Source organism: Megascapheus bottae, chromosome 22 (assembly GCF_031878675.1).
Source record: "Megascapheus bottae isolate mThoBot1 chromosome 22, mThoBot2.hap1, whole genome shotgun sequence".
NCBI lineage: Eukaryota > Metazoa > Chordata > Mammalia > Rodentia > Geomyidae > Megascapheus > Megascapheus bottae.
In genome coordinates this window covers 7408213-7432956 of record NC_143530.1, presented here as the reverse complement: position 1 = coordinate 7432956, position 24744 = coordinate 7408213, and the positions used below count along the sequence as shown (strand labels likewise).

Below are 24744 nucleotides of genomic sequence, written 5' to 3'. Positions count from 1 at the left end.
AAATGCAGAAGTTTGGCCTAGTGGTAGAAGGCTTGCCTAGCATGCACAAAGACCTGGGTTTGATTCCTTAGTACCACATACATAGGAAAAGCCAGAAGGGGCCGAAGAAAAAAAAAGAAACCGCCAAAAGTGCTGTGGCTCAAGTGGTCTATCTAGCTCTAACCTTGAGAAAGCCCAAGGACAGTGCTCAGGCCCTGAGCTCAAGCCCTGGGACTAGAAAAAATAATAATAATAATAATGCACTGGGTGTGGTGGCTCATGCCTGTAGCCCTAGTTAGTTACTCAGGATACTGAGATCTGAGAGTCACAGTTCAAAGCCAGCCCAGGCACTAAAGTCCATGAGACTTATCTCCAATTAACCACCACAAAACCAGAAGTGGCACTGTGACCCAAGGGGAAGAGCACTCATCTTGAACAGAAGAACTCAGGAATCACACCCAGACCCAGAGTTCAAGCCCCACAATTGACAAAAATTAATAATAATAATAATATTGCATCTTATGTGATTAGGTGGGGCTGACCAGACCCTAGGTAGCAGACTCCCCTGCGGGGTGTGGTGATGACTTGCTTCTCTCCTTTGCAGCGGATCACTCCCTCTGCTGAGATGGTGATGATCGATAGGATGTTCACCCAGGAAGAGAGAGCGTCCCTGTCCCGCGACAGGCGTCTGGCACTTGTAGACCCCGGTAGGAAATGGCAGTGTGAAGTAGTGGAGGACTACTGTCAAAATTCAAGGCCCCAGGGCCCTTTGGGACATCCGTATGAACTGACCCTTGGGTGAGACCAGAAGGAAAGGGAGAGCATGAATTCAAGGGAGAAAATAAAAAACCTGGGCCAGGAGTTTGGCCGAATGGTAGAGTGCTTGTCTAGTATGCACGAAAACCCAAGTTCGATTCCTCTGTACCACATATATAGAAAAAAGCTGGAAGTGGTGCTGAGGCTCAAGTGGAAGAGCTCTAGTCTTGAGAAAGTCCAAGGACAGTGCTCAGGTCCTGAGTTTAGTCCCCACAACTGGCAAAAAGAAAAGAAAAGAAAATCCTACATAGAGCCAGGTGGCTCACACCTATAATTCTAGTTAATTCAGGAGGCTGAGATCTGAGAATCATGGAGCCCAGGGAGTAAAGTCCGTGAGACTCTATGTCCAATTAACTACTCCCCATAAAAGGTACAAGTGGAGCTGTGGTTCAAGTGGTAGAGCAATAGCCTTGAACAAAAAGAAGCTCAGCATCCAAGGCCTGAATTCAAACCCATGACTGGCACCACAAATAGAGAAAGCCCTGGAGTTGAGAGCATTGTGTAAATACTCGGAACTCTTCTAAAGTCCAAACTGGAATCTGACAATCAGTTACCTGATCTCTTTTTTTCTCACAGTAAACTTCAAATTTTGTCTTTCTCTTGCCATTGAGAACTAACTTGAAAAGGCTTCTCTACAGCATTTTATTGAAGGTCCTTGAAAAAGTGAATGAATTAATGTCACCATTAAGGTGAAACAGCCCCAATTCCAATCTAAGAATTGTGACAGTCCATTGAAGTACATTCCTCTAATCCCATCAGTTCCTTGTCAGCCAAATGCGTTTTAAGTTTGTCACATGTTCTACCTTCTAAAAATGACTTCTCAAGCTGCGTGCCCCTTATCTTTAATAAACTATTCAGAAAAAGCCGGAAGTAGTGTTGTGGCTCAAGTGCTAACGCATGAGTCTTAAGCCCAAAGAGCTTAGAGACAGCACCCAGACCCTGAGTTCAAGCCCCGGAACTGGCAAAAAAAATAGAAAATTAAAAAAACAAACAGACTCCTAAGTCAGTGAAGTGGCTGCAATCCTAGCCTGGGATACTAACTACCCAGGAGGCTAGGGTCTGATGATCAAGATTTGAAGCCAGCCTGGGCAGACAAATCAGTCTCATAGTAATCAGCAAAAAGCTGGAAGCAAAGTGTGGCTCGAGAGGCTCACCAGCCTTTTTTTCTTTTTTGCCAGTTCTTAGACTTGAACTCAGGGCCTAGGCAGTCCTTAGACAGTTTTTGCTCAAGGCTAGCACTCTACCATTTGAGCCACAGCACCACTTCTGGCTTTTTCTGAGTATGTGGTACTGAGGAATGGAACCCAGGGCTTCGTGCAGGCTGAGCCAGCACTGTACCATAAGCCACATTCCTAGCCTACTTTTGTTTTCTTTGAGATGTTTTAAGTTTCCTAGGCTAGTGTGGACCTCGATCCTCCTCCTTATGCCTCCATTGTCATTGACAGACACAATCCACCCCACTCAGCTTTATAGTATGTTGAGATGGGGAGTGGCGAACTTGTTGCTTGGGCTGGCTTCCAGCTGCGCCCAGCTCCCGTTACTCATTAATGTTCTTTCCGTTCCCACTTTCAGAGGGCTTCCAAGCAGACTTCTGTTGTTCCCTCAAGCTTGAGAAAGCTGCTCACGAGACCCAGTGTGGCCAGAGTGACCAGCCTGGTGGGAAAACAACCAGCTCTCTACACCAGGGGGCCAAAGCCCAAAGCAGAGACCGAGCCAAACCAGGCGTGGCTGAACCACGGAATCATGACCAGTCTCATGCAGTGCCTAACCACATGGCGGTCTCCACAGAGGGGAGCGTTTCTAAGAACTCAGAATGCCGAGTGCCCACGCGAGACAAAGCAGGCGCAGTTCAGTACCGGAGCATAAACGAGGACAGGGCTGGCCGGAGAGACCCCATGCGGGTGGGTGAGGGCTCTCCGGGCGCCGAACGGCCCCGCAAAACCTCATCCAGACCTGACCATGGTACTGACAGCAAGCTGTCCAGCCTCCTGGTGGACCCTCACCTGGACATGACCTGCAACAGCTCCTTCCAGGACAGAGCGCGGAGGAGTTCTCCAAAGAATGAAGTTCTGCGCACAGACATCCTGAGGGGCTCTGGGGAGCCCCAGGCAGACCTCCAGCTCACCAAGAGTTTAGAAACAACTTTTAAGAACATCTTGGAACTCAAAAAGGCTGGGCGGCAGCCCCAGAGCGACCCCACGGGTAGTGGCTCTGTGGAGTTAGACTTCCCCAACTTCTCGCCGATGGCTTCACAGGAAAACTGCCTGGAAAAGTTCATCCCGGACCACAGTGAAGGCGTCGTGGAAACGGACTCCATATTAGAAGCAGCTGTAAATAGTATCCTAGAGTGTTAATAGCAGCGTCCCTCCCCGCTCCATTCTCTCCTGGCAAAGCAAATGGAAACGGTTTCCTGTCTCCAGCCTGCTAGACCTCCGCACAGGTTCCTTCTCTCTCTCCTCCCCCCTCCCCCCTGCAGTCCTGGTCTATGTTTAAGAGCAATATTGCCGTGGTTCCAGGGAGACCTTCGTGCAGTTCTCCGTGTTAGAAGCAGTCTGATAGGCCCCTCACCCTCCCAGTGTTACCAAAGTGCTTATGGTCTTTCGTTGTTCTTGTTTGTTTTCTTTTTCTTTTTTCATTTTTTTAAACACTTGTCATTCAACGAGATCACAATATACTTGGCCCTTGGGTAAAATTTTGACAATCAGTCATTTGAAAAGAACAGACTTATTAAAAACAAAAATCAAACAGGACTGATAGAAGCGACTTTTTAGAGAATATCTCACTGCAGCTCTAAGTTTAGCGGGTGTTTTTTTGTTTGTGTTTTGGTGGGGTGGGGGGGCTGTTGCGGGAAGACCACCCGGTTTCTCCCGGCTCGGCCCTCTCGGAGGTAAGTTACCTGTGCTCTGCCTGGACCGCACAGCTGGCTTCAGAAGCCAGCAGCACACAAGGCAGGGCACCTGCCTGCCCGCCTGCCTCCATCGGAGTGCTCGCGCGCTCAGGCTCATCCGTGCCCATCTCGCCTAGGGAATGCTTGGAACTCAGCTCAATGGTGTGAGTTGAAATTATCTCAGCAGGGTAAATCCAGGGAAAGGGCAAGTTGAGAATACTGGGGAGGCTGGGGTAGAGCCATGATGATTCTAATATGTATATATGTAAAAGCATATATATGTTAACTTGAGAAAAAAACAAGAGCTCTGCATTTTCTAATTGGGCATAGTCAATGTACCTGTGTTCTTGTGTATTGCTGGGTTCTGTTTTGTTTAAACTCTCCAGTAGCCAAGCATCAAAAAGCACTTTGCGTTTGAAAAGTAGGTTCTAAGTTTTTTTCGCGTTCAGCTTGGAGGGGACTTTGGCCTTGTTCATTCTTACCTGACAGCAGTAGCATTATTACCAAAACGCAGACAAACCAAAGGTAACCAGCCGGCCCATCACTGAAGGACAGAGCTGAGAATCCCCCCCATGAGAGCCAAAGGGAACGCCTGTCGTGGTTTGTTTGGCTCCTGCTCATCTTGGTGAACATGACCTACTGCTTTACTTCTGTGTCTGTTCAGGGCTCTTTCCCCATCTTCCTTCCTTGTGCACCCGCCCCAGCTCATCCCCTCTCTCTTGCTACTTCCAGTGTCACGGTGAGGTTGCAGGGAAAGCCACCAGTGATGCACCTTCTCCCGTGGCACTGGTACCCAGGGCTGAGCTCTTGAGACCCACAGTTCTCTGGGTTACTGTGGGTGCCTTCACCCCCATAGGCCTCCAGTTAGCATGGCCCCTAAGGGGGTGACCCTCATGTCGGAAGTTCCTTTTCCAGACTGGCCCACCATAGAAAGGAAGGAGTCAGATTTCTTAAAAAACACAGCACTAAGCCAGGCATAGAAGCATAACCCCATAATCCCAGCATTCTTGCACTTGGGAGGCTGAGGCAGGAGGACTTCAAGTTTAAGGCCAGCCTAGGCTACATAGTGAGACCTGTCTAAAAAGCAAAACCCATGGCAACAGGAGCCCTGGACCCTCCCTGACCCTCTGTCTTACCACCCAAAGAAACCCTGCAAGCCAGGTAGTCTATAGAAGGCTCCTGCTTCTCCCATGGAAATAGGGAAATCTGAGCCATTTTAGGGCTACCTTTTTTCCCTCTTCTTATTTGTGCCAATGTCCAGGTTGCAGATTTTTTCCCCTTCTTCCTGTACTATAACACCTTAAAAAGACAAGTTGGGATTGCCAGTTGGAACTTTCAGTTTGGGCAGCCCTGGTTCACAGCCTGCCTGTAACCCATGGCACCGGCTCTTCTCCTCAGCCTCACACGCCCCTCTGACGCTCCCTGGAAGCCTTCATCTAGGCTGCTAATGAATTCTATTAATTACTGCAAATCAGGAATTTTTAAGAGACAAGCTTCATGTATGCTGTCACCTCTCCCCTCTCCTGCCCAGTCCTAGCTTTTTTATAGGCCATCATACAGGTTTTCAACCCCTAAAAAAACGCAGCTAATGGAGAGCCTAAATCACCCAAATGAACACTTGTAAATTTTTGTGTACTTGTATGTAAGTTTACTTTTATGGAGGAAAGATTCTAGATAAAGGACAAATGAAGACTATGAAATGTATTTTGCTCCTGTGATTAGGTTCTGCGCACATGGGTCATAGCTGGAATGTTGACCCCCTCTGGCTGGCAGACGGGGGAGGGGACACTCAGCCTCTGGTGGCCAACGTTCAATTGTTCGGGTTCATTAGTCAAAGTTAAGGAATAACTTGTGCTTCGTATCAAAAAAGAAAAAAATCATTTTCCTTTTTTAAAAAAAAATTTCCTGTTTGTTGTTGTGGAAAAGTGTGAATTTGTTATTACGCTTTTGATTTTCTGTGTCCTTAAGTACTGCCTAAAGATAAAGCAAATTTTAAACTGGCAATTACGAAAAAGAAATATTTTAGCTCTGAAAAATTGAGTAGACTCTGTTAGATTAGGGAGGCCTTACAGACTGACTTGACTTCAGAAGACACGTCACTCGCTGTCAGTGTGGGGTGGGCTTTTATTTGCTTAAATACCTTCATTTGTATAGTATGTCTCACTTGAAATTGCTTTGTATACATTTTGTAAAAATATTTATAAAATGTTTTGTAAAAAAAAAAGTATAACAAATTGCAGTTTATTTTGTTATGTTGGATAAATACTGTTAAAAAAAAAAAAAAAGAAACCAGTCAGTAACTATATTGTTAATCCATGGTTAGGAAATGTTTAGTTGGAGATTACAAAATGAAAACAACCATTGCAATACAGCCAAAGATTTGGGAAAATGTGTAACTGTGATTGTCTTGATTTTACAAACAGGAGTGGCTACTGGCCCCAGAAGAAAAGGGAAAATGGAGCGGGAATTCTATGTGAAGACCTTCCCCATTTCCCAACAGGAGCCTTACCAGTGAGGAGACAGGACTTTTCCAAACAGGGACAAGTTAAATAAGGTGGTCGGTTCAGAAATTTAATCTTAGCCCAGTACCAGAAGCTCACACCTGTAATCCTAGCTTCTGAAGAGGCTGAGATCTGAGGATCCCAGTTCAAAGCCACCTGGACACTAAAGTCCTTAAGACTCTTATCTTCAGTTAAGCACCAGAAAACTGAAAGTGGTGCTGTGGCTGAATGTGGTAGAGCTCTAGCCTTGAGCTGAAGAGTTCAAGGGACAGCGCCCAAGCCCAAAATTCAAGCTCCATGACAGATCAAGAAGAAAAAGAAAGGAAGAAAAGAAATTAGATCTGTATAGTATGTACCTCTGTGGCTACTCCTGTCACATGGGTCCTTTGCTAATGACGGGGACATGGGACTTGGGAAGTGTCACAAGTGAGCTTCACCCTGCAGGAAGTTTGTTTTCTCAACGTGAGAAAGCTAAGAGATAATTCAAGAAGATGTCTTACCTAACATATTCCAGAATTACATATTCTGTTTGGGTTCCCATATTTGACAAAGTCAAAAAAGAAACCCCTCCATGCCCAGATCTGCAAAACCAGCCCCAGGGCCGTTCTGAGTTCCTATTCTCACAAGTATGACTCCACCCAGATTGTTGGGGAAATTTCCAGAGGGTGAGACATACTTCAGGGAACAAATATCTTTTTTTTTTTTTTTTTGCCAGTCCTAGGGCCTGAGCACTGTCCTTAGGCTTTCCTCAAGGCTAGCACTCTAACCACTTGAGCCACAGCACCACTTCCAGCTTTTTTCTATGTATGTGGTACCGAGGAATCGAACCCAGGTCTTCATGAATGCTAGGCAAGCAGTCTACCACTAGGCCAAACTCCTAGCCCTGGAACAAATACATCTTTAGGGCCTAGAATATTCCCTTATAGTTTAGTAAGTGGGAAGTTGTACTCCTTTATAGTTCAGTCAATGGGAAGTAGTTCTCAGAGGAGTCAGAAATTCAGACACTTGCATCACTACATTCAGAGTACAGTATCAGTGTCACACTGGGAGCAGCTGGAGAATGAAGGCCTTCTCTGTCTTCCCTGGAGCATACCCAGAGGAGAAAGCAGGCATCTTTTGTGAGCTTGGTGAAAACCCTCAGTCTTATGTATTTAAGGCCACAGGGAGCTGATACTGAGAGCTCTGCCTCAGCTTCACGTTTCCTGAGACATTTAGGGCCCTTGAACATCTGGCTGAAGATGGACGATTCATTTATTAGCAACCAACCATGTCAAAAACAATTGAGTATGGGTTGTTAGAGGTTAGAATAAATGGCCATTTTAGTCAGGCTTCTCTGGGAGCCCACAGTCTATAGAAATAGTGTGCTGAAATTTTTCTAGATTCTGCCAGTTGCTAGAGAGCTGTAATTTATATTTCTGTGCCCTGGCTCTACAATTTTTCTGAGTTGTCTGAAAAGAAAAAACAAAAATCAAAAAAAAAACAAAAACAAAAACTATGATACTTTTTTCAAGAATGAAGATAAAGGAGTTTCCTAATTGTAATATTAAATATGTGGTGAGATCTGATCCCATGTACATTTGTAAAGTGGATGGATCCTGCAGGCAAACGTGTGACTGTGGGGTTCACTTGCCTAGCGTATGTGAGGGCCTGAATTAAATCTCAAGCACTCAAACCCATTAAGAGCTATGATAATACATGTCTGTAATCTCAGCACTAGGGAGGTTGAGGGAAGAAGACTTGAGAGTGTAAAATTAGCTTGGGCTAGTGAATGAAACCCAATTTCAAAAAAAAAAATATTAAAGGGCTGGGGATATAGCTCAGTGCCAGAGCACTTGCTTAGCATGTATAAGATCCAAACCTTCAAACCCTAGTCCCACAAAAGAAAAAAGAAACAGTCAAGTGGTTTCGAAATCCAAGGAGAGCTTTACCTTAAACTAGTACCTAAGTGTAAAAGGCACAGCACTAAATGTACATCTTTTGGTGGTTTTCACAGGATTCGATTTTTTTTTTTTCATTTATTTTGCCACTCCTGGGTCTTGAACCCAGGGCCTGGGTAGGCACTGTCTTATGCTGCTTTTGGTCATGACAGCACTTTGGCTTCTTGAGCCACGTTGCCACTGCTGGCTTTTTCTGTGTATGTGGTACTGAGGAATTGAACCCAGGGCTTCATGCACACTAGGGAAGCATTCTGCCACTAACCCACATTGCCAGTCCCCACTATTGGATGTTTTTTGCCAGTTCTGGAGCTTGAACTTGGGGCCTGAGCTTTGTCATTGGGCCTTCTCTACCACTTGATATCGGGGAATCAAACCCAGAGCTTCACACATGCTAGGCAAGCAGTTTATCTTGAGGCCATGCTCCTGGCCCAGTATAGGACTTTTTTTTGTGGGGGGGGTGGGGGAAGTCATGGGGCTTGAACTTGGCCTGGGCACTGTCCCTCAGCTCTCCAGCTCCATGCTACTGTTCTACCCTTGAGCCAAATCCCACTTCCTGTTTTCTAAAGGTTAATTGGAGATGAGAGTCTCAGATCCTTTGTACCTGGGCTGGCTTTGAACCTTGATCCTCAACTCTCAGCCTCCTGAGCAGCTCAGTATTGGATTTTTAACTCCAGGGCTTTTTTTTTTTTTCTTTTGCTCGTCCTGAAGCTTAAACTCAGGGCCTGAGCTCTGTCCCTGAAACTTTTCGTCCAAGGCAGCCATTCTCCAACCTAGAGCCAGAGCACTACTCTGGCTCTCTGGTGCTTAACTGGAGATAAGTATCTCAGCCTTTGCTGCCCAGCCTGGCTACCAACTCAGTCTTCTGATCTCAGCCTCCGGAATAGCTAGTATTACTACTGCTGCGTCACCACGGCAATATTTTTTCCTCTGGGTTAGGCTGATAAGAGTATTTTACATTAAGTATTCTCCTAGCACCACCTGCTGGTAGTAGTGGAAAATCATTTCCTCAATTTTGACTTAGAAGTCTCATAGAACTAGAAATGTTATTGCAACAATGAAAATCCTCTTCCCTTTAATATTGTAGCTACTGAAGAACTTTATTTTTTTTATTTGTAGACACAGGAAGGTACAAAAATTTGTCCCTATTTACCATCACCCTGTGGTGGGTATCATGTTTAGGGAACTTCATTTTATCTTTTCTTTTTTTTTTTTTTGGTCAGTCATAGGGCTTAAACTCGGCCTGGGCGCTGTCCCTGAGCTCTTTAGCTCAAGACTACTGCCCTACCCCTTGAGCCACAGGGCTACTTCAGGCTTTCTTGTGGTTATTTAGGGATAAGAGTCTCACAGAGGACTTTAGTGCCCTGGCTGGCTTTGAACCGAGATCCTCAGATCTTAGACTCCTGCGTAGTTAGGTTTTTCAGGCATGAGCCACCACACCCAGCTTTGTTTTACCTCTTTACAAAGAAAGATGCTAAGAAAATGAGTCTGAGGGCCAGGAGTTTGGCCTAATGGTTAAAGTGCTTGCCTAACATGCACAAAGACCCGGGTTCGATTCCTTGGTACCACATGCATAGAAAAAAAAGCTGGAAGTGGTGCTGAGGCTCAAGTGGTAGAGCTCTAGCCTTGAGAAAGTCCAAGGACAGGGCTCAGGCCCTGAGCTCAAGCCCAAGACCAGCAAAAAAAAAAAAAAAAGAAAGAAAATGAGTCTGAGGCCAAATTGGAGTGGCTCACGCCTGTAATCCTAGCTACTCTGGAGGCTGAGAACTGAGGGCAGTAGTTCCAAGCCAGCCAGGGAAGGATCTCCAATTAACCAACAAAAAGTTAGAGTTGTGGTTTAAGTGGTAGTAGTAGCCTTGAGCAAAAAAGGTAAGGGAAAGCACACTTAAGACCCGAGTTAAAGACACACCTGAAATCACACACGTCTGTGACTCTGATCATGCTGTCCTTGGACCCCTACTCATCAGGTAGTGGGCAGCCGGGTCTGTATCCTTACTATTCTGGAAGGATTGGCTACCTGCTGTAATGCCTACGCCGCAAGACCACCACCAAGACCACCACCAAGAGCCAGATGTTCCGAAATGCAAAAACAAGGCTTTATTCAGGCGGGCTGCAGCTCAGGCCTCGTCCTATACACCAACACAGTGGAGCTTAGGAGGAAAGCCCCAAGCTGAAATTTTACAGGGCTTACAAAGGCAAAGACCACAGAATTACAGCAACCAGGTGTTTGAGCAAGATAAGGCGGGGGGGTAGGGACATTCCAGGGTGGTCAGAGCTAACCAGGAGGGTCCCGATTAGTTATCTGCAAAGTGGAGGTAGTTTGTGGCTTAGTAAACAATTCTGTTCCTGGGATTTATGCGAGCTCTGGTTAATTTCAACCCAGACAGGTCAGTTCCTGGAATTTATGTGGGCAACAATTTTGTTCCTAGAATTTATGTGCGCTCTGGGTCACTCATAGTTCAATATATACAACAAGATGGCTACTGCCTCAGAATGGAGGTACTTTAGCTCTTCATTTCCCCTTTTGATTTATGGATATGAAGCACAATCCTGTGGTTCAGGCCCAAGACTCCAACAGCTCTCTGTCTGAAAGAGTGTGTACCTACTTCACTGTACCATTAGCTGTATAGTGTTCAATCTATCTTTCATGAACTGTACAACTCTATTTAGAATGCAAGGTCCAATAACAAAAGAATAATAACTAAGGATCCTGCCAGGGTAGATACCAGCATAGTAACCCAGGGAGAGTAATTGAACCATTTTTGGTACCAATTGCTACTCAGTCCTTTTTTTCTACATTAGGAAGAGGACGTGGGAATGACTTTTACCCCGTCAGACGGTGGGGCAGGTGGCATGGGTCCCACCTTCTGTGGTTTATGTGCAGGTTGGATTGTTCTCCGTATTTGGAACAAAAGGCCTGTATCGTACCCACTCTGATACAATCTAAGTCCCCACATTTTCCCCATCTCCCAACCCCTTCTTCTCTGTCCCTCCTCCGTAAAGGTAATTTTTAAAGGATTGCATCTAAAACTACTACAAGGGCCGTACACAGGATTAGTGGTCCTTCTTTCCAACGGGATCCGCTGTACAGTTATCAGTCCCTTTTGGATGATCCAATATCCGGTCCCTGTGCTTTCACACCCCCAATTAGCACAATAAAAGGATTCTGGCCCTCCACAGTTATTGATGTCCCTCACTGTCCGATTGCTTCCTGAGCACACGTAGAATGGAGTTTCCCTGAGGGCTGCTCTTTTTAGGATGTGGGAGCACCCTGGGGCTCGGGGGTTCAAGACCTGGGGAAGGGAGCATCCCTGTTTACCTCCGCACTCAGGTCTCCCTTGGTGCTCAGGGGTCCAGTCCCCAATGTCCCAGGACCCTCTGGCCAGGTCACACAGGTCGAAGACCAGCTCGGGCCACCAGGTCCGAGGTGCGGCATCATCCCTAGTGGTGCTGTTGATGATCTCTCCATTGGCGGGGTTGATGACTGCCCATGTCACCCGCTGGGGTTGAGGAGGGTTGGTCTTAACATTAGTCAGGGTAGCAGGAAAAAGAGGTAAAAAGAAAATAATCATAGCAATAATAACATTCAGTCTAACGTTCTCTTTGCGAGACGAATACGAAGCAGCTGGGTTAGATGCTTGGAGACCTCCCATGTTTCACCACGGTAGTCTTCGTCCAGGGCAAACGGGTCAGCTGGTCTGGTGTGGGAGTAATGGACCCAAGCAGCAATGCTGTCTACCTTGAGGGTGGTGGGTGTCGTCAGTAGCACCACGTAGGGTCCCTTCCACTGCAGTTCCAAGGATATGGGGTCTGAACAAATGGGGGGTAGGGACAGAAGCGGAATATATAATGCTTTAAGTTGGGGCCACACATCTTTATGCACGAGCTGCAAATAGTCAAGTTTACACAAAAATTCAGTATCATCCAAATCAGCAAGCAATTCAGTTTGAAGTCTAGGGATAATGGGCGGGGGGGGGGGTGCCCATACATTATTTCAAAAGGAGTAAAGCCAAGCTGGTAGGAAGAATTCCTTACTCTAAACAGAGCAAAAGGAAGGAGTGACACCCAGTCTGCGCCAGTCTCCAAGGCCAATTTAGTTAAGGTCTCTTTTAGAGTCCGATTCATTCTTTCTGCCTGTCCTGAACTCTGGGGTCTATAAGCACAATGCAATTTCCATTCCATCCCCAGTGCAGCGGCTATTCCCTGACTTACTTTTGAGACAAAGGCCAGTCCATTGTCCGACCCAATGGTGGATGGGAAGCCATACCTGGGTAGGATCTCTTCCAGGATCATCTTAGCCACGACATCCATGGTCTCATGCTTTGTTGGATAGGCTTCAACCCATCCTGAAAAGATGTCTACAAAAACTAGCAAATCTTTGTATCCAAATTTTCCAGGTTTAATTTCTGTGAAATCTACTTCCCAATATGTACCTGGCCTATCCCCATGGAGGCGAGCTCCTTTTGTAACCGGTTGATTGGGGGCGTTGGTGAGCTGACAGGCCTTCTGTTTTTGTTTTTTGTTTTTTGGTTTTTTTTTTTGCCAGTCCTGGACTTGAGCTCAGGGCCTGAGCACTGTCCTTGGACTTTCTCAAGGCTAGAGCTCTACCACTTGAGCCTCAGCACCACTTCCAGCTTTTTTCTATGTATGTGGTACCAAGGAATCGAACCCGGGTCTTCATGCATGCTAGGCAAGCACTTTAACCACTAGGCCAAACTCCCGGCCCAGGCCTTACAATTTTTAACAATGTCCTTAATAAGCTGACTTCCTTGCCTAATTTTCATTTTGGAGTGTCGGAGCAAGTCCTGCATTCTTCGGGTTCTCATGTGAGAAACTCGGTGGATCCTCTTAAGAGTTGGGAAGATGAGTTTCCCTCACAAGTTTTCCACCAGTCTTTGTTCCCTTCTCTGTCCGGGGGGTTTGTGGGCCATGGGAATTTTCATTATCCATTCCAATTGTTCTTGGGAATACTGAGGCACAGGAGGCAATGCTCGTGGCCCTGGGTCTACTAGAGTCAACACTTCTGTTCCGGGCTGGAGGGCTACTTCCTTGGCTGCCTGGTTGGCCAGATTATTCCTTTTAGTCACCACATCAACTCCCTTTTGATGACCGGGACAGTGCATAATGGCAATTTTTGTTGGCTCCCATAGGGTCCGGATGAGACTTAAAATCTCTTGTTTGTTTTTAATGGCCTTTCCTTCGGCTGTCAGTAGCCCCCTTTCTTGGTAGAGGGCTCCATGGACATGCACGGTGGCAAAAGCGTACCAGCTGTCTGGATAGATATTTAGTCTCTTTCCTTTTCCCATCTGTAAGGCTTTCGTTAGTGCCACTAGTTCTGCTCTTTGAGCAGATGTTCCCTGGGAGAATGCTTCCACCCACACTATCTCAGTGTCTGTGGTGACCGACACGCCCATGTACCTTTTTCCATCCCGAATGAAGCTGCTGCCTGAACCAGGTATGCTCAATAGCAGCAAATCCAGCAAGTCTGGCCTGAGGCTGTGTGCCTGGGCCAGGATCTGCTCACAGTCACGCAGAGCCGCTTCCACATCCGGATCTGGCAGTAGAGTAGTTGGGTTTAAGGCTGTAGTTACGTAAAAGCTGATCCTCGCGGGGCTGAGTAACAGGGTCTGGTAAAGGGCCACGCGGGTATTGCTCATCCACTGGTCGGGCGGTTGTTTTAGCACTCCCTCTAGAGTGTGTGGAGCGGCCATGGTCAGGTTTTGTCCCAAAGTCAATTTATCAGTGTCCTTCACTAAGACAGCTACCGCAGCTATTATTCTTAGAGACGGGGCCACCCAGCGGCGACAGGGTCTAATTTCTTTGACAAGTAAGCCACCGGCCGTTTCCAAGGTCCAATGGGCTGGGTGAGCACTCCCTTTGCTATTCCTCTATTTTCTGCCACAAATAGTGTGAACGGTTTGTTCACATCAGGTAGGCCCGAGGCGGGGGGGCCTCCAGAAGGCTTCTCTCGATTGCCTCAAAGGCTTTTTGCGTCTGCTCAGTCCAATGAAATTCGGGAAGATTTTTGGTGAATTCATATAAGGTTTGGCTATCTCAGCGAACCCAGATATCCACAGCCGGCAAAAGCCCGCTGTTCTCAGGAACTCTCTGACTTGTCTGGCTGACTCAGGCACAGGGATTTCTAGCACGGTTTCTTTACGTGCATCCGACAGCCAACTTTTGCCCTCTTTGAGTATGAAGCCCAGATAGGTGACTTCAGGTTTATAGATTTGTGCCTTTTTTGCGGAGGCCCTGTAGCCCAGGTTGCAAGAGTCTTTAAGAGCCTCGCCGTTCCCTTTAGACAGCTTTTTTTTTTTTTGGTCTGAAGCGGCTATTAACAAGTCATCCATGTATTGCAATAGATTTATTTCAGGATTTTTGGAACGGTACTCACTCAGGTCTTCATGTAACACCTCGTCATCGATGGTAGGCGAGTTCTTCAATCCTTGAAGCAGCCTGGTTCAGGTTAATTGATCACTTATCGCGACTTCAGGATAGTGCCAAGTGAATGCAAAGTAGGTTTGGCTCAGTGGGGCTAAGAGCAGGCTAAAGAAGGCATCCTTTAGGTCCAACACAGTATACCACACACGGCTCGGTGGCAGGGAGCTCAGCAGGGTGTACCAGTTTGGGACTGTTGGGTGAATGTCCATTTCCCTTTTGTTAACTTCTCTCAAATCTTGCACTGGTCTGTAATCATTAGACTTTGGCTTTTTGACAGGCAAGGGTGGGGTGTTTCAGGCTGACTGGATGGGCCTCAGGACCCCTAATTTTAACAATTTTCTGATGTGGGGAGTGATCCCCTTCTTTGCTTGTAGGACATAGGGTACTAGCAAGCTTTTACTGGGCCAGCCCCAGCTTTGAGTTCCACAAAGAGTGGAGGACGATGTTTTGCCAGTCCCATTCCCCCAGTTTCGGCCCAGGTTTGGAGAAAGGCCTATAGCCACTCATTTTCCGGAGCCTCAGGCCTGGGATGCTGGTATAGCCTGTACTCCTAACTTACTAGTTATCAGAATACTAACAGGCTTTCCTCTTGAGTCCATCACAGAAGCCCTACTGCTTGTGAACTGTATCTGAGCTTTCATCTTTGTTAGGAGATCATGTCCAAGCAATGGATGGGGCAGTCAGGGATGACTAAAAAATGAGCGGGTTACCCGGCCCACTCCCAAGTCCACTGTTCTTCGCGAAGACCATCTATAGGGTTTAGTGCCTGTCTCACCTTGTACCCGTGTTGTTTTAGTGGACATTGGCTCTCTCAGGGCTAATAACACGGAATTTTCTGCTCCCGTATCTACCATGAACATGACCGGGTTCCCCTCCACTTTCAATGTTACTCTAGGCTCAAGGAGGGGGTGTGAGCCCTGACTCCCTCAGTTACTGTCCTCAGCCAGCTCTAAGGCTGCAACACTCTTGACCCTACTTTCTGTTCTTTTTCCTTTTTCTTGGCTAGCTCTGGGTAATTCTTCATCCAATGCCCCTCCTTCTTGCAATAGGCACACTGATTTTCCTTAGCTCTCTCTTTTCACGCTCAATTTCACATTCTCTCTGTCCTTCCTTTCCTGTCTTTGTTCTTCTGTCTCTCTCTTATTGTAAACCTTCTCCACCGCTGCCACTAAATCCCTAACAGATTTTTCACCAAGTCTGTCTAGAGCCTGCAATTTTCACTTTATGTCTGGCACAGTCTGATTTATGTAGGCAAACATAATCATCTGAGCGGACTCCTGGGTCTCAAGATCATATGGGTGTATTGACTAAAGACTTCCATGAGCCAGTCAAGATATGCTGCAGGACTTTCACTGTCTCCCTGTCTAAAATCATAAAGTTTGGCCATATTTGTAGGTCGGCTAGCCACCGCCTTGAGACCTGCCAACAGAGCCTGGCGATAGACGAGGAGCCGCTCCCTACCTTCAGCCATATTGTGGTCCCGCGCTGGTTGGATCTTGGGAAAATAGGCAGTGATCAGGGAAGGATCCATGATGGGCACTCCGGTGGGGCCAGGGACAAGTCTCCTGGCCACTTCCTCAGTGGTGTTAAAGAACCTGTAAAAGCTGGCTATGATCATCCCAAGTAGGCTGGTGTGTGAAAACAATAGTTTCAAGCAAGTGAATTAAATCCTGGGGTTTCTTAGAAAAGGGGTGTTTTGAGTATGCCAATTGGAGAGATCACTAGTAGCAAACAGCCAGTAATGGAACTGTTGTCGACCATCTGCACCCTCAGGACCTATAGGGCGAAGGGGAAGGGCAACAGAATTGTGAGGAGGTGTAACTCCTCGGTGCCTGCGAATTGACTGGGCAGGACTCTCTCGAGTGGAGGGCACAGCTGGAACCTTTTCATTTTCCTCCAAGTCCTCCTCCTGTGCATTAGGTAGAGTTAACTGGGGTGGGGAGTATGGAGGGGAAAACGTTTCCTCCTCCTGGAGGATGGGCAGGTGTAACTTCTCTTTTTTCTTGGTTTCTCTCCTCTCCTTTTTCTTCACCCTGTGTCTTCTGAATGAATATTGGGGTAGGGGAGGGAGTTGGTGGTAAGAAAGGCTTAACCCCAAGCCAGGGCATCCCTGTCTACAAGTTCCCTCCAGGTAACTATATAGGAAACCTGGTCTGGATGGCCCAAATGAGGGATGTGGATTAGGCATTGTAAAATTCTGATCTTACCTATGTCAAAGCTCCCCTCGGGTGGCCAATTAGCTCCCTCAGAGGTGGGCCATTCTGACTTGCACAGGTGATCTACTTTCCCTTCTTAATGGCCACACTCTGGTTCTGAGCTATCTCCTTAACCTCCCTCCAGTGAGCTAGGGTCAAGTCTAGGGGGCTGGATGAGACATTGCCCATGGCTATCAGTCTTGTCAGTCGTTCAGTCCACAGAATAACAAGAGGTAAGACAACTCCAACAAAATAGAAAATACAATACATACAGGCCTGATATTTAAAAGACTCACAAGATGGAGATCTCCCAAGTTGATCTGCTGACTCCTGTGAAGAAACACAAGGAGCAGACCCAAGATCAAGGTGGGCGGGCTGAGCCTCTGTTAGGAGGCCCTCCGGGTCAGTTCTGGCCAAAAATTGAACTGATTTGTGCCCTACAAGTATCAAGGCGGGGGTCCAGGAGTCCCCCTTCAAGGGTGGAGGATCTGGGATATCTCCCAGTTCCTCCAGGATTGTCATGTAAGCACATTTGCTTCAACAACCCTTTCAAGAAATACGAGTAGGAGCAGCCATCCTCAAAATGAAAGCGCAACAGACAAATGACAGGACAAGACAAATCAACAGGGCTGTTTTCTTACCTTCGGGGGTCTGGGGTCTCGGGGGACTGTGGAGGTATCCAGGACGAGCCCCCAACTGTAATGCCTACGCCGCAGGACCACCACCAAGAAGACCACCGAGAGCCAGACGTTCCGAAATGCAAAAGCAAGGCTTTATTCAGGCAGGCTGCAGCTCAGGCCTCGTCCTATACACCAACACAGTGGAGCTTAGGAGGCAGGCCCCAAGCTGAAATTTTACAGGGCTTATAAAGGCAAAGACCACAGAATTACAGCAACCAGGTGTTTGAGCAAGATAAGGTGGGGGGTAGGGACATTCCAGGGTGGTCAGAGCTAACTGGAAGTTCCCAAGCCGGTTGGGTCCTGATTAGTTATCTGTAAAGCGGAGGTAGTTTGTGGCTTAGTAAACAATTCTGTTCCTGGGATTTATGCGAGCTCTGGTTAATTTCAACCCAGACAGGTCAGTTCCTGGAATTTATGTGTGCTCTGGGTCACTCACAGTTTAACACATACAACAAGATGGCTACTGCCTCAACATGGAGGTACTTTAGCTCTTCACTGTCACTGCATGGAGGCTCTGAGTGGCCGCCTCACACCTGGACACCGACGCCCCGGTGGTACCCAGGGTAACAGGTGCAGAAGAACCCGAGGCGGCAGGAAAAGTGCCCAGGGTGGAGAAGGCATCTCTGGGAACGACCGCCCAGCCCGGGGTGGAGAGCTTCCTGCCAGGTGCCGAGCTAAGCGCGTCCGTCGCACTCGGCCCTCCAGGCGCTCAGCAGGGTGAGGAGACGGAGCCGAGGTCCTAGCTCCAGGGCCCAGTCACCCAGCAGACGCTATCGGAGCTGCCTTCTCACCCGCTCTCGTCACCCACCACCTCCGCCTATCCGTGAAAGCCACCGCCAGGTCCACGCCTGCCGCAGGGCGGGCACGCAGCCCCGGGGCCGCCATTCCCGGTCCTCAGCAGGCGGGCCGGAAGTGAAGCGCCCGGCGCCGCCCCGGAAGCCGTGGTGCATGGTGGGAAGTGTGCTGAGGCTGGCCGCCGCCGCGGCCCAGTATCGAGTGATTATAGCTCCGGAAAGGGCTTGATTTTTCCGAGCAGCAGAAGCTCTAGCAAGCTTGGGAGGGGTGGACAGGAAGCCTTCCGCAACTTGTGCCCGGAATTTGGGTTAGCAGGGCCCCTTCGCCGGTGGGCGGCGGCCACTCGGGGCCTCCAAAGGGAGCTAGAGCAGACGTCTCTATGGTCGCGGGACCGTAGCGCGGCGGCGGTGGTGCGCATGCTCAGAAGCGGCCGCACGGCCAAGATGGCGGACGAGGGGTGAGTGTTGTGCTGTCTTGTCGCGGTCGTTTTGCATCCGATGTCATCTGTGCCGGGAGTGCCTCGGCGGTAGGAAAGGAGGATACATGGAGGCTGTAGGAAGGGAAGAGGCTCCGACTGCACGGGGTGGGGGCTGAGGGAGCGGCTTAGGGCCCGTTAGCTCCAGCTGAGAATGGACCTTCCAGCTGCGGGGAAGGGAGCTGACACCGTGGGAGTTGAGTTCCCCGGGTCTCACTTCGGAGCCCCAAGTCGGCGTCCGAAACGCCGTGGCAGTAAAAGCCCTGGCGACGTACACGAACCCTGGGACCAAGAGGTGTGAGGGACGATAGGTTTCCTGTGGATCTCGAGCCTGAAGAGTTTGAAGACAGCAGTGTCCAAGATACCGGATTCGTTTGGAAATACACTGAACGGTAGTTTCACTAGGCGGAAATACCCTTGGATGGTCGTTGGCTAAATGTTGTTTGCTGATCTTACTTTTCTATATCAGGGAAAGGAAAAAGATCCCTTTGGTTCCAGAAAATCTCTTGAAAAAGAGGAAAGCGTACCAAGCCCTCAAAGCCACTCAAGCAAAGCAAGCGCTTTTAGCAAAAAAGGAGGTAATGTCTGGGAGCCAAGTGGGAGAGCACTGGAATTGGTATTGTGTGTATTTTATCCAGCGTGTGTTGAAGTAAGTTGGGTGTATGTTGACGCCCAAATCTCCAGTGGCTCTTTGACAATGCTGAGTATAAAAGAAAGGTGAAGTGGAGACTTCTGGATTCATATTGAGAGATCAAATCTGGCAGAGGAACAGATCAACCAGGCATTGTGGTGTGCGTCTATAATTCTAGCACTGTGGCTGATGCAGAAGAGTGGAGGACAATTTTTGCCATCTCCCTACTATGTGTCTGAAGAAAAATATGAAACTTTTTGGAACAGGAAAAGAACACATTGTATTTTATGATATGTAAAGGACAGTGTTAGGTCATGAGTACTTGCTGGCAGACTGGGTTAACAGCTCATGGGTGATTTTTTTTTTTTTAAGTCACATTTTCTCCTATAGTTGCCCAAATGTTCTCAGTGTAGTAGAGTTTTTTTTTGGGGGGGGAGAAGGGGGAAAGACAGTTCTAGGGCTTGAACTCAGGGACTGGACACTGTCCGTAGCTGTTTCTGCCCTTAGCTGGTGCTCTACCGCTTGAGCCACAGCTCTACTTCAGCATTTTGATGGTTAATTGGAGATAAATGTTTAGACTTAGTGGGGCTGGCATGTAACCTCAGTCCTCACATATGTTTCAGCCTCCTAAGTAGCTAGGATTACAGGCATGAGCCATCAGCTCCCAGCTTTCAGCTTGGTCTTTTTGTTGTCATATTTGTTTTACGTTTCCCTTTCATGAGACTTCAAGTCATTAATGCTGTCATTGGTGACTCAGGAATTGTCTTAAGATGAGTAGGAACACAAAGTGATAATGGTGGTCTCTTTACCACAGAGGAAAGGAAAAACATTCAGATTTAAGCGACTGGAGTCATTTCTACATGAATCCTGGCGAAAGCAGCGTGACATTGTGCGTGTCAGACGTCTGGACATGAAACCTCATGCTTTGGAAGTTCCTGATAAACATACCTTGGCCTTTGTAATACGCATCGAAAGGTAGAGTACTCCTGTCTTTTCAGATTCTTGAGGCCAAGGCAAATGTTGGTTCCATTTTCTAGGGAGTCTATGAGATAGGCCTAAACCTGCTTTCTCAGGTTGTGCTAGGAATTCAGGGTTGAGCTTTACAGACAAGTGCTATATGATGAAGTGCAGATGGGGTGGGCAATTTCTGAGGATAACTTCTATAAAACAGGAAATTTATCTGAGATTAATGGAGTTCACCAATGTTGGCACAAACTTTAAAGCGTGGATGCAAACTCCTGAAATGAGGACCTGAGTTCTTTCTAGGAACTAAGGGCTGATGGAGTTGGGAAGCAATTTTTACATTGAGTGTTATTTCTTTTACCTATTGCCACCCCTACATAAAACATGTCCTTCTTGATGTAAAGTCTATTATTTTAAATACTTATAAGTTGTGGGTTCTTCAGAGTCTTTTTCCTTGACTTTTGCCAGCTTCCTAATTGGGTTTCCTTGCCTCTAGTGTGACAGGCTCAGATCTTTCCTATGTGACAGGTAGCAATCTGAATGTTCCTCTTTTGCTTAAAATCTTCAGGAGCCTTTAGCAACTCTGCCTGGCTCCTCATTACAGGAAAATTAGCTTCTTACTGTTTCCCCTAAACTAAAGATACATTCGATGTTGTTCTGAGTACCTAGTGTACCCAGAGATGCAGTCATAAGTGATGCTAGACTGGCATAGACAGAAAGAGCCTGACTGCTATTGCTGTTTGTTTCAGAATTGTTGGGGTGAGCTTACTGGTGAAGAAGACCATTGAAAGACTTCGTCTGAAGAAATTGTTTAGTGGTGTCTTTGTCAAAGTCACTCCCGAGAACATAAGAACGTTGCGTATAGTGGAACCTTACGTGACCTGGGGGTGAGTACATTTTTCATGTGAATTAGCTTGTGTTGTGTGAGGGTGCACAAGGGATTGGTTTTCATAGCTCCTGTGGCTTTGTTAGCTAAGGTGCTGTAGCCACCATTCCCAGAAATTAAGAATTATGGGCCTAGGCATTGTCCCTAAGCTCTTTTGCTCAAGGCTAGTACTCTACCACTTGAGCTACAGTACCAATTCAGGCTTTTGCTATGGTAAATTGGAGGTAAGGGTCTTGTGGAGTTTTCTGCTCAGGCCGGCTCCCAGGCCGATCCTCAGATGTGAGCCTCCTAGGTAGCGAGGATGTTACGCTCCTAAGTAGATTGTAAGTCAGGTTTTTCTTGTGGGGAAGGTTTTTTGGGTGGTCTTTTGTTTTGTTATCAGGGTTTGAACGCCAGACTTCGTGGTTACTTAGCTTATGCCTGCTGTTCTTGAGCCACCAACAACCTGCCTAGTGCAGGTCGTCTCTTCAGTGTTTTATCCTGATCATTTATGTGTTTGTTCCCAGGCACCCAGTTGGGATGTGATTGCAGTTCACTTCCTGGTTGGGGGTAGCAGCCTGCAAGAGAGCCATAATGCAGTGTGCTTTATTCTACCTCACATAGATTTCCGAATCTGAAGTCTGTACGAGAACTCATCCTGAAACGTGGACAAGCAAAGGTTCAGAATAAGATCATTCCTCTGACAGACAATACCATGATCGAGGAGCACCTGGGTGAGTCCTGATGCTTCAGGGTCCATTAGGCAGAAAGCAAAGGCCTGTGCATGTGCCCTTGGTGCAAGGGCCATGATGCAGAATCCAGTGTGTGTTCTTGGGATTACAAGGACATGACAAACTCACCTTGGCATATGAATGCACACCGAACAAGTAGTGAATCTGTGCCCTTATCTCTTAGGGAAATTTGATGTCATTTGCCTGGAAGACCTCATCCATGAAATCGCCTTTCCAGGGAAGAACTTCCAGCAGATCTCCAGGTTTTTGTGCCCTTTCCAACTCTCAGTTGCTCGTCATGCTACCAAAAATAGAGTGGGCTTCCTCAAGGAGATGGGCTCACCTGGTTATCGGGGCGAAAGCATCAATCAGCTCATCCGTCAGCTGAATTAGACTCAGGTGAGCCTGGGCTAGAAACCCTTGTGGCCTGACATTCCATGGCCGTTGTTGTCATAGGCTTGGGTTAGTTGTTAATGACTTGCTAAGAGTATTCAAGGTCACAGTTCAATCCCCACAATTGCTTCTGTTTTCCTTCCCCCCCCCCCCATTTTTTTATTTTTTATTTTTTTGCCTGTCCTGGGCTTGAGCTCAGGGCCTGAGCACTGTCTTTGGACTTTCTTGAGGCTAGAGCTCTACCACTTGAGCCTCAGCACCACTTCGGGCTTTTTCCTATGTATGTGGTACAGAACCAATGGAACCCAGGTCTTCAAGCATGTTAGGCAAAGCACTCTACCACTAGGCCAAACTCCTGCCCGTTCCCTCCCCCTACCCCCACCAATTTTTTTTTTTTTGCTGTTATTTTTTATTTTTTTACTGGAGCTTGAATTCAGGGCCTAGGCAAATGTCTCTGAGCTTCTTTTGCTCAAGATTAGCACTCGACCACTTGAGCCACGGTGCCACTTCTGGCTTTTTCTGTCTAGGTAGAACTGAGGAATTGAACCCAGGGCTTCATGCATGCTAGGCAAGCACTCTCTCACTGAGCCACATTCCCAGCCTCTTCTGGCTTTTTCTGAGTAGTTCTTGGGAGATAATCTCACAGACTTTCCGGTCCTGGCTGGCTTCAAACCATGTTCAGATCTTAGCCTTCTGAGAAGCTAGGATTATAGGCATGAGCCACTGATGCCTGGCTAAAATTGCATTTTCTTGCTGTTATGTTAGATGCCAAATTGTGGTGCATTTAAACTTTTACTATGTATCCTCAGAGATTATTTCTTGCCTACAGAAGTTGGAAAGTAAGGGGGAAAGACGGTTGTGATCTACAAAGGCACCGCATCATAGCCCAGTTCCAAGGAGGAGCTCCATCATTTCCCACGCTGGCTGCATCTCAGATCAACACAGATGGAGGAAGGAGGCATCCTGACTCTGTCATGTCTTCTGTGTGGAGTTTAATGTTGTGAATGAAGAGCCAAAGCAGGAGAATGTAGCAGCATAGGGCTGCTGAGGAGAGGGCCCTCCACTGTTTTCCCCAGCCTGGTCAGGCCTAGAGCCCAAGGCTGTTGTGAGGCAGACCTGCTTCTGGTTCTGAAAGCCTCTCAGTAATTCCATCCTTGCCTGGTTCTCTTTCTTTCTTTGAGGTTGATTTGATTGCTATTATTGGTGAAAGCTAACATGAATTTCCTTCTTGTGTTACAATGCTTGAAGTTGGGTTTTTGCTTTTTTGGGGTTTTTTGGTTGGTCATGTGGCTCCTGTGGGCTCTTCAGTTCAAGGCTGGTGGTCTACCAGTTGAGCCACAGTGCCACTTCCAGTTTTCTGGCTATTTAATTAGAGATAAGTATCTCAAGGACTTTTATACCCAGGCTGGCTTTGAACCTCGATCCTCAGATCTCAGCCTCCTGAGTATGGAGGTGTGGGCCACGGCGCCCAGCTAGTGCTTGAGGTTTAAGTTGAGCTTTAAGCCTGGTACCCAGCGTCAGTAGAGATGCTGGCAGGTGTGCTTTGATAGGCTGATTATACCCCAAGACTTAATGGCAGATAGCCAAGAAGATTGTCCATGTTCAATCTGGAACTTGTGGAACTCATGGGAAAGGAGCATGTATGTGGAGTTTCTGGGGGTATCAGCCATTTCCTCCTTAACCTGTCTGTCTGGCAGGAGGGTGAATCTTTTCTGCGCCACTCTATTACATATGTCAGCACATTGTGTACCAGTAGTAAGCCAGAAAAATGAAATTATCCCAGTGATCTAGGGATACATCAGTGGTATCAGTTCCAGCATTTTGGTGTTAAGACATGATACACTAGACAAAAGCAAAGCAAATAACATTGCCTCCTGGCTCTGTACATTGCTAATTGCATTTGCTGCCATCCAGCCAACAGTGCCCACCTCTGATGGGTGGACCTCAGTTCCAGTGCCATCTGAGCAATTAGTAAGCATGTGCCAAGTCCAGATGAAAGTGAAAAATACTTAACCATTATTTTCCTGGATCCTTTTAGATCACCTTTGTTGAAATTTTGGCTTTATGGTTCTCCAAAAAAGCATGTGAAACTGGGTGAGAGGCATAACACTGCCTTTAAGATGTCCCGGTTATGAGGTGCTTCATTAGGCTGCTTCGATTTGAATTAACTTGCTAGGAATTCATGTTATAGATCTTTTAAATTATTCAGCATGGTGTAGATTAGTTAGCAATGATATATTACAAAGTCATGGAAAATAAAGGAGCTAGAGTTGGGGTTGTGGTAGAGTGCTTACCTAGTATGTGAGTCCCTGGGTTCAATTCCCAGGAACACCCTCCCCCCCCCCAAAAAAAAAAATAAGGGAACACTTATCCAATTTTGGTCTGTAAAATGGAACTGATTTTCTAGCCTGTCTGCCTTACATGGTGGTTTTTTATAAATAAACATTTTTTTTTTAAA

General features: G+C 47.1%; 2 protein-coding genes and 1 long non-coding RNA gene across 4 annotated transcripts in view; 2 read left to right on the top strand and 1 right to left on the bottom strand.

Annotated features, from left to right (window-relative positions):
• The window catches only part of Bicral (BICRA like chromatin remodeling complex associated protein), a 47650-nt gene extending 44110 nt beyond the window's left edge, over positions 1-3540 (top strand). The window contains exons 11-12 of the mRNA XM_090355647.1: positions 584-686; positions 2368-3540. Of these exons, the coding sequence (XP_090211773.1) occupies positions 584-686; positions 2368-3149 (885 nt within the window). The 3' untranslated portion in view covers positions 3150-3540. The remainder of the gene's footprint in view (positions 1-583; positions 687-2367) is intronic.
• Positions 3541-10191: 6651 nt separating this feature from the next.
• On the bottom strand, positions 10192-18350 carry LOC150047678 (uncharacterized). Its single transcript, XR_016539283.1, has 2 exons — positions 17395-18350; positions 10192-11927 (listed from the first exon to the last, which is right to left on the bottom strand). It is a non-coding gene; the product is annotated as an uncharacterized LOC150047678 (long non-coding RNA).
• A 24-nt stretch (positions 18351-18374) lies between these two features.
• On the top strand, positions 18375-24744 carry Rpl7l1 (ribosomal protein L7 like 1). Of its 2 annotated transcripts, none has more exons than XM_090355645.1 (7): positions 18375-18685; positions 19173-19281; positions 20149-20309; positions 21047-21184; positions 21787-21896; positions 22078-22292; positions 23096-24744. In XM_090355645.1, the coding sequence occupies exons 1-6, from the start codon at positions 18645-18647 to the stop codon at positions 22284-22286; spliced, it is 768 nt and encodes a 255-aa protein (XP_090211771.1). In that variant the 5' UTR covers positions 18375-18644; the 3' UTR covers positions 22287-22292; positions 23096-24744. The 2 variants fall into 2 exon arrangements, with proteins under 2 accessions (XP_090211771.1, XP_090211769.1); XM_090355643.1 differs by having other exon boundaries at positions 18376-18685; positions 23116-24744.